The 12,737-nt window shown below is 41.8% G+C and overlaps 1 protein-coding gene across 2 annotated transcripts in view; it reads left to right on the top strand.

Moving 5' to 3' along the window:
• Window positions 1-12,737, top strand: part of ATL3 (atlastin GTPase 3) — a 49,487-nt gene that overhangs the window by 18,491 nt on the left and 18,259 nt on the right. For both annotated transcript variants that reach the window (XM_044259527.1, XM_044259528.1), the window contains exons 4-8: window positions 2,887-2,991; window positions 3,469-3,519; window positions 10,067-10,123; window positions 11,537-11,629; window positions 12,542-12,680. In XM_044259527.1, coding sequence (XP_044115462.1) covers window positions 2,887-2,991; window positions 3,469-3,519; window positions 10,067-10,123; window positions 11,537-11,629; window positions 12,542-12,680 — 445 coding nt within the window. The remainder of the gene's footprint in view (window positions 1-2,886; window positions 2,992-3,468; window positions 3,520-10,066; window positions 10,124-11,536; window positions 11,630-12,541; window positions 12,681-12,737) is intronic.

The following is a 12,737-nucleotide window of genomic DNA, read 5'->3' as shown; positions in this document are numbered from 1 at the left end:
AGGGTATCTCATTGTGATTTTGATTTGTATTTTCCTTTTTTTTTTTTTTAGATTTTCTTTATTTTTATTTGAGAGAGAGGTAGTGAGAGAGCATGAGCAAGGGGAGAGGGAGAAGCAGGTTTCCCACTGAGCAGGGGCCGGATGATGGGCTCGATCCAGAATCCTGGGATCATGACCTGAGCATAAAGCAATTGCTTAATGGACTGAGCCACCCAGGCGTCCCTGATTTGTGTTTTCCTGATGATGAGTGATATTGAGTACCTTTTCACATACCTGTTGGCCATTTGTATGTCATCTTTGGAGAAATGTCTATTCAAGTCCTTTATTTAATTAGATTATTCTAATTAGAATGATCTTTCCTTCCTGATGAGTTGTAGGATTAAACATGTTTTCATTACTTCTGGGAATATATGTGGGAGTAGAATTTCTGGGTTGTATGGGAACTCCATAGCTAACCTTCGAAAAATTGCAGAAATGCTTCCCAAAGCAGCTGTAGCACCCTACATTCTCACTGGAAATGCAGGAAGCTCCCAGGCTTGCCATATGCTTGCCATACCTGATCTTGTTTGTCTTTTTTTTTTTTTTAAAGATTTTATTTATTTATTTGACAGAGAGAGAGATCACAAGTAGACAGAGAGGCAGGCAGAGAGAGAGAGAGAGGGAAGCAGGCTCCCTGCCGAGCAGAGAGCCCGATGCGGGACTCGATCCCAGGACCCTGAGATCATGACCTGAGCTGAAGGCAGCGGCTTAACCCACTGAGCCACCCAGGCGCCCATGTCTTTTTGATTATAGTCAGCATAGGTGGGAAGTAGCATCTCATGGTGGTTTTATTTTTCTAATTAAAAGTTTTATCAAATTCTTTTTTTGTTTGTTTTTTTAAAGATTTTATTTATTTATTTGACAGAGAGAGATCACAAGTAGGCAGACAGGCAGGCAGAGGGAGAGGGGAAAGCCTGATTCGGGACTCTATCCCAGGACCCTGAAATCATGACCTGAGCCGAAGGCAGAGGCTTAACCCACTGAGCCACCCAGGCGCCCCAAAATTCTTTTTTAATTCTTGAAGTATAATTGAGATACCTATAACGTAACTGTTACATTACTTTCAACCTCTTGATTTGATAGTTCTGTACATTATTCATTGCTCACTGTGGTAGTGTAGTCCTCATCTGTTGCCACACAGTGTTACTACAATATCATTGATTATATTCCACATGCTGTACTTTTCATCTTCTTAACTTCTTTTATTACTGGAAGTTTGTGCCTCTTAGTCCCCTTCACTTATTTCATCTGTCCTCCTATCCACCTCCCTCTGGCAACCACTAGTTCTCTGTATTCAAGAGTCCTTTTGTTTTGTTTTTTAGATTCTACATATAAGTGAAATTGTATTTGTCTTTCTAAGTCTCACTTATTTCACTTAGCTTAATACTAACTGGGTCCATCCATGTTGTTGCAAATGGCAAGATCTCTCTTTCTCTTTTTTTTTATGGCTGAGTAATATTCAAAGATGTATACCACATCTTCTCTATCCAGTTATGTATTGGTGGACACTTGGGCTGCTTCCATATCTTGGCTCTTGTAAATAAGGCCCCAGTAGACACAGGGGGGTGCATGTACCTTTTCATATTAGTGTTTTCGTTTTCTTCGGGTAAATACCCAGTAGAGGAACTAATTGGATCATACAGTATTTCTATTTTTAGTTTTTTTGAGGAACCTCCCTACTGTTTTCTAAGGTAGCTGTACCAGTTTGTATTCCTGCCAATGGTGGTTGAGTGTTCTTTTTTCTCCACGTCCTCATCAACACTTGTTATTTATTTTTAATTTTTTGAGGAAATTCCATACTGTTTTCCACAGTGGTTACACCAGTTTACATTTTCACCAACAGCATATGAGGATTCTGTTTTCTTCACAATGTCACCAACACTTATTTTTTAATTTTATTTTTTATTATTAATCCTATACCAGTGTGGGGCTCGAACTCATGACCCTGAGATCAAGAGTTGCATGCTGTGCCACTCAGCCAGCCAGGCACCCCTTGTTATTTCTTTTTGATACTGTCCATTCTGACTGATACCTCATTGTGGTTTCGATTTGTATTTCCCTGATGATTATTAATGAGGTTGAGCATCTTTTCATGTGTCTGTTGGCCATTTGTATGTCTTTTTGGGAAAAACGTCTACTCAGATCCTCTGCCTACTTTTTAATCAGAATGTTTCCTTTTCGGTGTTGAGTTGTAGAAGTTCTTTATTTATTTAGGTATTAACCCCTTACCAGATACATCATTTGCAGATATTTTCTCCTATTCTGTAGTGCCTTTTTGTTTTGTTGATCATTAACTTTGCTATATAAAAGCTTTTTTTTTATTAAAAATTTTTTAATTTTGTTTGAGGCTGGCTAGAAACTTTATTTGGTTTGATCTTATCTTTCTATTTGGCATAATGCTTTCTTTTGCATGGATTTTTACATTTGTTCTACCACAGTGGGGATTAGGGGTATGAAAATAAAATCAAAAATATAAAATGAGATTAATGGGACCTGATATATAAGTTACAGAAAAGTGATAATCATATTATTACTTTTGTGAATACTTTTGTGAATTACTTTTGTGAATGACTGGCTTGGTAAGTGGGTTAATTTGTCTCAGCATTTGACTCTTTTAATGGATGGGGCTCTGTGGGTCTCTGTTTCATACCATCTCATCGGGTCAGAACAGATAATCTCCAGGAAAATTCTCTGATCAAGACAAGGCACTTCAATAACTACTTTTCTGTAGAATTACAAACAGGTGCCAAAGCCTCATTTAATTGTTACCTGTACTTCTCAGTTTCTTCTCTATGTTTTTGCCCTTCTCACTCTAACATATCTTGTTGGTATTTCCCTTTCTCTTAGGTTGCAGTTGTTCTGATGGATACCCAGGGGGCGTTTGACAGCCAGTCTACTGTGAAGGACTGTGCCACCATCTTCGCTCTAAGCACCATGACTAGTTCTGTTCAGGTATCACCACTTGATTAAGATAAAAGTTTGCAGAGGAAATAAGGCAAAGGGAGAGTACATCTGTTTTCAGTTCTGTTATCAGAATGCCTAGGTGATGTGTAAGTGTTCTTTTTAGGCTATAGGTATAAATTAAGCTCAAGAAAGAGCTTAACTGTTTTTCCAGTTCGGTTATAAGTATGTATAAAATACTCCAAGAAGAGTCTGAAAAGTGGAAATTGAAATTACTTTAATTACAAAGGAAATAGAGATTTGGTAAGAACTTAGGAAAACTGATTTTAAGCTGTAAAGGAAGAATTAGGTGGTTTCAACATTATATGCATAGTTTTCCAAAAGACAGGTAATATTGTTTGAACAGAACTCATGTTCTTACGTGTAAACCTTTAGTTGTACAAAGCTTCTTTCCAATGCTCTAGGCTTATTTGGGATTCCTTTGAAGTGAAGCTAGAGTGGTTATCAATCTGGATTTTTCTTTTCTAGATCTATAATTTGTCCCAGAACATTCAGGAAGACGATCTTCAGCAGCTACAGGTATGTATTCATCATAAAAACTTTAACATCATAATGTATCATTTAAAAGTTTTAAGACTAAGGGAAATTTTAAAGCTGAATAGGTTTAGTAATGGATTGAACTATGGGGAGGAGGTTTTTGGCTCACAGTGGTCCTGCACCCTGTTACTGCGGGATAATCAGGGAAGGCCTTACTGAGTTGAGCCCAGAACCCAAGAAAGTGAGAGAGTAAGTCCTGCTGTCTATCTGGGGAGGAAGTGGTATAGGACGGGGGCAGCAAGAAGAAAGACCTGAGCTGGAGGGTGCTTGGCAGGATTGAGGAACAGCAAGGAGGCCAGTGTTTAGGACGAGGAGGTGTGATAGGAGGAGGCTTGTGTGTGTGTGTGTGTGTGTGTGTGTATGCGCGCGCGCGTGCACGATGCGGAGGGACAGGAGAGGGAGAATCTTAAGCAGGCTCCCTGCTGAGTGTGGAGCCTGATGTGGGCCTCCATCTCACAACCCTGAGATCATGACCTGAGGCAAAAATCAAGAGTCAGTCTCTTCACCACTGAACCACCCAGGTGCCGTGACAGGAGGAGGCTTAGTGATAAAGTCAGAGAGGCATTTAGGTCCTGCTGATGCTTGACCTTTGCCAAGGGCTTGGGCTTTTTGTCATAGGGAATGGGTATAGGAGGCATGTTTTGAGGAGAGGAGCGGTATTTAAGCAGAGGATCACTCTGGCTGTTTAGATATGTAGGGACAGGTGTGCATTCAGTGACACTATTGCAGAAATTCAGGTGAGGCTAGGAATGGTTATTTATAAAATGCATAGCATTATGTGCTTAGAAAAGAGTATGTGCTTAATAACTGTGAGCCGTTATTTATTATTACTGTTACTACTACTACTATTAGTCGTTGTCTTTTGTTCTCCATGCAGCCCTTCTTACATGTTATTCCTGTAAAATACTCTTCCAGGGGTATTCCAGAGTTGAATGCAATTCTTGGCGTGTTTTTCTGATCTCACTTGTCCCTTTGACATTCAAGAAAACATATTGACATGCAGAGTAGTAAGGGTGTCATTTATTATGGGGATCACTTTGAGTTAGCTCTAATTTATAGTCCTTTAAAAAGCAAAGAAAATAATTCCTCAACTTTGGCTTGTGCTTTATAACTGGTGGTTCCGCTGTGGGGGTTGGGAGCTACTGTTCTTGAAACATTTCCAGCAAGCCCTGAGTTGGACACCTTTTCACCTGACACTTCTTTGTATTCTCCTTGTTTCGCACACGTTTTTGGACACTGAGCTTGTATGCGGCAGTGGACCCGTGCCCCAGATACACTCATATTTGAGGTGACGTAGTTCTTTATGGATCATGTCATCAGTCAGTCAGAGGCCCTCATGAGTAGGCCCGGGTGATGTGTGAGGGCTGCTGTAACAAAATCCCACAGTTCTAGAGTCCGATCGTCAGAACTCAAGCTGTGCACGGGCCGCACGCTCCTGAGCCTGTGGGGAAGAGTTCATGCTTGACCTTCTTGGTTCCTGCTGGTCTGTGGGCCGTCCTTGGCATTCTTTGGCCTTCGCTGTAGACCTTCAATCTCTGCTTCTGCCTTCCCTCTGCGTGTCTCTTTGTCTTTACATTGCATTCTTCTCCCTGTGTCTGTGTGACTTTTTTTTTTTTTTAAGATTTTATTTATTTGCCAGAGAGAGAGAGAGAGGGAGAGAGAGCGCGCGCAAGCGAGCACAGGCAGACAGAGTGGCAGCAGAGGCAGAGGGAGAAGTAGGCTCCCGGCCGAGCAAGGAGCCCGATGTGGGACTCGATCCCAGGATGCTGGGATCATGACCTGAGCCGAAGGCAGCTGCTTAACCCACTGAGCCACCCAGGCGTCCCTGTGTGACTTTTTCTTATAAGGACACCGGTCATGTTGGCTTAGGGCTCACCCTGATGACCTCATCTTAATGTGACTACCTCTGTGAAGACCCTATTGCCAATAACAGGTCCTGGTGGAGATCCTCCTTCGTTCTAACCCTTCTTCATAGAGGCTGAATTTAGCTCTATCAATTAGTAATAGGACATCTGTCACTCTAGTCATTTCTGTATTTTTTTTTTAAGATTATGTTTATTTATTTGACAGACAGAGATCACAAGTAGGCAGAGAGGCAGGCAGAGAGAGGAGGAAGCAGGCTCCTTGCTGAGCAGAGAGCCCGATGCGGGGCTCGATCCCAGAACCCTGGGATCATGACCTGAGCCTAAGGCAGAGGCTTTAACCCACTAAGCCACCCAGGCGCCCCTCATTTTTAATTTTTTAAGGACTCTCCATACTGTTTTTCATGATAGTTGCATCAATTAAATGTCTGCCCCCAGTGGACAAGGGTTCGTTGTTTTATTTATTTATTTATTTGACAGACAGAGATCACAAGTAGGCAGAGAGGCAGGCAGAGAGAGGAAGGGAAGCAGGCTCCCTGCCGAGCAGAGAGCCCGATGCAGGGCTCTATCCCAGGACCCTAAGACCATGACCTGAGCTGAAGGCAGAGGCCCAACCCACTGAACCACCCAGGCGCCCCTGTTTTTGTTTTTAAGATTTATTTATTTGAGAGAGAATGAGAGAGAGTATGAGAGGTGAGGAGGTCAGAGGGAGAAGGAGACTTCCTGCTGAGCTTGGAGCCTGATGTGGGACTCAGTCCTGGGACCCTGGCATCATGGCCCGAGCCAAAGGCAATCGCTTAACCAGCTAAGCTACCCAGGCGCCCAAGGGTTCCCTTTTTGCCACATTCTCACCAACACTTAATATTTTTCTTTTTGGTAAATATTCATTCTAATAGGTGTGAGGAGGTTTCTCATTATGGTTTTTATTTTCATTTCCCTGAGATTATTGATGGTGAGCATTTTTTCATGTACCCATTGGCCATGAAGTGCCAGATGGGTCTGTCTTCCTTGCAAAATGTCTGTTAGACCCTCTGCCCATTTTTAAATTGGATTGTGGGGTTTTTGTTTATTTCCTGTTGAGGTGTACGAATTCTTTATATACTGTAGCTATTAACCTTATCTGAAAAATGATTTTCAAATATTTTCTCTCACTTGGTAGGTTGCTTTTTCATTTTGTTGGTGGTTTTCTTTGCTGTGCAGCTTTTTAGTTTCATGTGTTCCACTTGGGTATTGTGGCTTTTGCTGCCTTTGCTTTTGTTGCCAAATCCAAAAAATCGTTGAGACTTAACATCAGAAAGCTTACTACCTATGTTTTCTTCTTCTTCCTTTTTTTTTTTTTAAAGGTTGTATTTATTTATTCAACAGACAGAGATCACAAGTAGGCAGAGAGGCCAGCAGAGAAAGAGGAGGAAGCAGGCTCCCTGCTGAGCAGAGAGTTCAATGAGGGGCTCGTTCCCAGGACCCTGGGATCATGACCTGAGTTGAAGGCAGAGGCTTTAACCCAGGTGCCCCACCTGGGTTTTGAGCCACCCAGGCGCCCCACCACCTATGTTTTCTTCTAAGAGTGTTATGGTTTCAGGTTTTATGTCCAAGTCGTTGATCCATTTTTATTTATTTATTTATTTATTTATTTATTTATTTATTTATTTGACAGAGAGAGATCACAAGTAGGCAAGAGGCAGACAGAGAGAGGAAGGGAAGCAGGCTCCCTGCTGAGCAGAGAGCCCGATGCGGGACTCGATCCCAGGACCCTGAGATCATGACCTGAGCCGAAGGCAGTGGCTTAACCCACTGAGCCACCCAGGCGCCCTCATTGATCCATTTTGAGTTACTTTTTGTTTGTGGTGTAAGAAGATGGTCCAGTTTCATTCTTTTGCGTGTAGCTGTCCAGTTTTCCCAGCACCATTTGTTGATGAGACTGTCCTTGACTTGTTGTTGTTGTATGTTCTTGGCTTCCTTTGCATAAAGTCAATGGATCATATACGCAGGGGTTTATTTTTTGGAGAATAGAAAGTTAATCTGTTCCATTGATCTTTGTGTCTGTTCTTGTTCCAATATCATACTGTTTTGATTACTATACCTTTGTAATACAGCTTGAAATCAGGGCCTGGGAATTCTTTTCACTTCCTTTTGTAGTTGGATCCTATTTAATCTTTTATTTGTTTATCCTCCCCTCCCCTTTTGGGGGGAGGTTTATTCTTAATTCTAAACATTCTTCACTAGCTTTCTGAGAAAGAATAGAATGGATACGTAGGATACATACATTTTTTGAGTTCTTGTAAATCTGAGAATATTTTAATTTTATTATAGAATTACAGGATAGAATTAATTTTCTTTTAGAATTGAGGGCATTGCTTCATTGCCTTCCAGCTTCCAGTGTTGCTGCTGAAGTCCCACACCATCTGATCCTTTGTATGTGACCTTTTTCTATCTGAAGCTTTTAAGATCTTATTCTTGGCATGAATTTTCATGGTAATGTACCTTGGTGTGGGCTTTTTCTTCATTCTTTGTAAATGCATATGTTCACCAAGATAAAATGTTGCAGCTGTTGCACCAAGAAAAAACAGGATGCTATTAAAAAGCAGCATTCAGAAAACAAACAAAAACTTGGAAATGTACACTGTGTCAGTCAAATTGGAAACTTCAGTAGAGAAGGAGATGGAAGCTAAATTGGAGAAAATCTCCCTTGCGGGCTGAATGAAAGGACAGAGCAGAAGTCACACCAGAGGGAGCGAAGCAGAGAGAGAAGAGCAGGGTGGGGAAGGGGAGAAGAGGGAAAAAGGGAAGAGAGGAGAGGGCGAGGTGGAGGAGAGGGAGAATGGGAGGCCACAACAGACAAGGGAAATTGGAGCACCAGTTCGGGAGAGGTTGTGTCTGTTAATGATGAGAGATGTTTTAGTAAAACGTAACAGAGAAAATGGAGGGAAAGAAATTATAAAAGGAATAATATAAGATGATATTCTGGAATTGAAGGACACAGGTTTTCGTCTTTCTTGCTAGTAGCTTTTCTCAAGGGTCTGGTGTCCTTGGGCATGTGTATTTAAGAGTGAACTGTTAAAAATCTGACCTGGACCTTTGGCAAGAGGGCTGACCTCGTGACTGCTTCGGATCACAGTGAGGTGACTGTATTTTATTGCAACCCCTGAATGTCTGTTTGTAACATGTTCTGGGGCTGTCATTTTCCCCAGAGAATTCTTGAAACTCCTGCCTGGGTGGGTAGAAGCTTGGTGTGCTGAGTCTCACTATGTGGGGTATGTAGACCTTGACCCAAGTGCCCCTTTCCAGTAAAGTAGGGTACTTACCTTACTCCTTTCGGCTGAGGTATCAAAGTATCAGTTTGGTATCAAAGTGTAAATTCTTTCTGGCTTATCCCCTCCAGACAGCACACTGCCCTTCTTCTGTAGGGGCAGGAAGAGGATTTGGAGCACAGGGAGGGAGCAGGATCTGGGAGTGTAGGTCCTCTCTCTGAAGACTTCTAATGTTTCTTTAGTTGTTAGCCCTGCTCCCTCACCCCCTCCTGCATGGTGGCTGGTGCTTCTAATTCTGAGCCTGTCAGGGATTCTGCTGAGAGAATCTACTTCTTTCCTGTTGGCCTGTCTGTCACAGATAAGGCAGAGAAAGCCAAAACCTGAGATAGTTTTCATTTGTCCGTTTTCCTCCCAGAGTGTTTATGACAACTCTTCTTTGTTGCCGTATCTTTTCTCATCCCCTTTGTCCTGTGAGTTTATAACTTTTGAACTCATTTTGCTATATTTTTAGTCAGAGGCTTCACGAGGACATAGAGATGAATGTCTGTGGAAAGCCCTGACCTTAGGGAATGTGGTCATTTGGTCCTTGGCCTGGCGTACATGCTCTGGGCCCAGTGCTCTTCCTGCTGCCAGAGATGCAGTAGTGCAGGGAACAGACCAACATCTTGCCCTCCTGGAGCGCAAATTCTAGTAGTGAAGACAGAAACTAATCAAAATAAGTAAAGATATAGTATATTAGACAGTGAGACGGGTTAAGGAAAGATATTTAAAAGAGACACGGAGTAAGAAGAATTGTGGGGAAGCTTGTAATCTTTGAGACGGATGGTCGGGAAGGCTTCTGTGAGAAGGAGCCATTTGAATGAAGGCGGCAAAGGGTGAAGAAGTGGATTGTGCAGTTATCTGGGGGAGAACCTTACAGAAGAAGGAGGAGTTGGAACAAAGGCTCTAAGGCAGCAGTGTGCACGGCGTATCTGAGGAAGAGTGAGGCGGGCCAGGGAAGCCAGATCTCACTGGAAGGGACTGGCTTTTCTTCTGTGAGGTTGGAGGGTTTTAAGCAGAGACATGATGTGATTTAACTGACCTTAGAACAGAGCCATTGTGGCTGCTGTCCTGGGGATAGTCTGGGGATGGAGCAAGGACTGAGGCAGGGAGACCAGTTTGGAAGCTGTTGTGATATTCCAAAGCCCCTTGGGAGCTGTGAGTGGTTGGATTCTGGGTTTGCTAATGAATTGGGACATGGAATGTGAGACAGAAGAATAACAGATTATCTTAAGGTTCATGGCTCTCCAGGCTTTTGAAACTGTAGAACTTTGGTCTCATAGTGGCATTGAGTCGTTAAATGGAATCTTCGCTAAATAATAGCCATAGAAATACTTTAAGTAATTTGCCTAACAAACCGTTAACTCTTCTTTTTTAAAGCTCTTCACAGAATACGGTCGTCTGGCAATGGATGAAATTTTCCAAAAACCCTTCCAGGTAGAATGCTAACTGTAAATGTAATTCATGTCTTTGTTTTATTTTATTTTATTTTTTTAAGATTTATTTATTTTAGAGGGTGTGCCTGTGAGTTGGGGGAGGGTAGAGGTCGAGAGAGAATCTCAAGCAAACTCACTGCTGAGCACTGAGCCCCACATTGGGCTTGATCTCATGATCTGAGCCAAAACCAAGAGTTGAATGCTTAACTGACTGAGCCACCCAGCTGCCCTCATGTCTTTGTTTTAGTTCAGAGATCAGCAAACTGTTGATCTCTGGCCCACAGGCCACATCAGGCTAGCTGTCTGTTTTTATGTGATCTATGAGTTAAGAATAGTTTTTATATTTTTAAATGGTTGAAATAAAAAAGTAATACTATCGGGCCACCTGGGTGTCCTTCGACTCTGGTCCTGATCCTCCCAGGGTCCTGGGATTGAGTCCCGCATCTGGCTTCCTGCTCAGCAGGGAACCTGCTTCTCCCTCTCCCTCTGCCTCCCTGCTGCTCAAGCTTTCTCTCTCTAGTTTGCTTGCTCCCTCAAATAAATAATATCTTAAAAAAAAAAAAAGAAAGAAAGTACTATTTCATGACATGTATAAATTAGCTGTAGACACTTGACTTTTAAGTTGCAGATAAAATTTTATTGGAACACAGTTACACTCATTTGTCTATAGCTGCTGCTATTCTTTTCTTTCTTTCTTTTTTTTAAAAGATTTTATTTACTTAATTTGAGAGACAGAGAGCATGTGCAAGCAGGGGCAGAGGGAGAAGTGGATTTCCCAACTGAGCAGGAGCCTGATGTGGGATTCAATCCCAACACCCTGTGATCATGACTTGAGCCGAAGGCAGACACTTAACCGACTGAGCCACCCACGGGTCCTCCATAGCTGCTGTTTTTTACAGCAGTTTAAGATATTTACTCTTAGGTCCCTTAGGAAAAGGTTTTCTGGCCCCTGCTTTAGCCAGTTGTTTCACAAGGATGAGAATGCATAGTAACCTCAATGAGATTAGGGGAGCTTTAAGTACTATTATTTATTATTTAGTTTTCTTTCTAATGTTAAAAGTAGATCTGATTACATGATTAGCTGGTACCGTGTTGTTTTCTTGTCCTTTACTACATTCCTCATGCTTGCCTGGAGAGCAGAGCCCTGAATTGAACATCTTCTCCTCAATCTCTTCCTTCTACTCTTGTCAACCCATGGGAGCAAAAACAGCCAATAGGATATATTCACCTCACATTTGACTTATACATGTCCTCCTCGTGCTTATAAAGTTTCTAAGACTTTACAGAAGAAATAAATCCTTCATAATTTCTTGCCGCCTTTGAAAAAGCTGGCTCTTTGCAAAGAAGTATTTCAGTCATATTAAAAATGAATGTATGCAGCCTAATAATATGTTCTGTTCTTTTTCCTAAATAGACGCTGATGTTTTTGGTTCGAGATTGGAGTTTCCCTTACGAATACAGCTATGGACTAGAGGGAGGGATGTCCTTTTTGGATAAACGTCTACAGGTAAGTAGAAATATAATCTTCTGAGGAATTATCTATAAAGAAAGTAGTGGTAACTTTCTCATTTGCCTCTAACTGTAGTATTTAAAGCAGAATATGGAAAATTCTGTTAAGTGTATTAAATATTTACAAATATTGGTGCATAATGGTATTCACGTAGGAGTGAAGAACCTGGGTACAGAGCAACAGGGATTACAGCAAGGACTCTGGCTTTGAAGGAATTTTGAAGGTCTCTGGACTCTGGTCCAAGCTTTGATCGTGGTTTCTGTTTCACATTTTGCACCAGGTTCTATATGTGCCTTTAGAATGTCATATTCAGGGGCGCCTGGGTGGCTCCGTGGGTTAAAGCCTCTGCCTTCGGCTCAGGTCATGATCTCAGAATCCTGGGATCAAGCCCCACATCGGGGAAGCAGGGGGCCTGCTTCCTCCTCCCTCTCTGCCTGCCTCTCTGCCTACTTGTGATCTCTGTCAAATAAATAAATAAAATCTTAAAAAAAAAGAATGTCATATTCAGAACTTTTGTTCTGTTGTTCTTCAAAATTCTGTTTTGGGGTAGATATAAACAGGTTTAGCTTGCTCTCCAAAAAGTAAAATACAGGAGTCATTTATCCATTACTACTAACTAGTTAGATCCTCCTTCATGCCCACAAACCATCTCTCATTCTTCGGAAGTGTTGTGCAATACTGTTTATTAAGAAACTCTTCAGTCCCTGTTCTTTGGTTGCTGTGGGAGCCAAACTGTGGTTAATCAAATGTATGCATTTATTGCTTCTAGGGTTCTGAGTTTTCTTACTGGACAAAATGTAGGCTGCTATGATCCATCTGAGTTGGGAAATCTTTTGTTTGTCCTATCCTAGTGGTTCCTAGTGAAGAAAAACAAATGGTCTTTTGTAAATTGTTGGTCTTCATTGGCAGGTAAAAGAGCATCAACATGAGGAAATTCAGAATGTCCGAAATCACATTCACTCGTGTTTCTCCAACGTCACCTGTTTTCTCCTACCACACCCTGGACTCCAGGTGGCCACAAGCCCTGACTTTGATGGGAAATTGAAAGGTGTGTTACAAATTATGTTATTTTAGACCTGTGATTCAATTTTTGGAATGAAGTAGT

This window comes from Neovison vison, chromosome 7, assembly GCF_020171115.1.
Source record: "Neovison vison isolate M4711 chromosome 7, ASM_NN_V1, whole genome shotgun sequence".
Taxonomy (NCBI): Eukaryota; Metazoa; Chordata; class Mammalia; order Carnivora; family Mustelidae; genus Neogale; species Neogale vison.
Note: the sequence above shows the minus strand (reverse complement) of the source record. Positions and strands in the feature narration are given on the sequence as shown.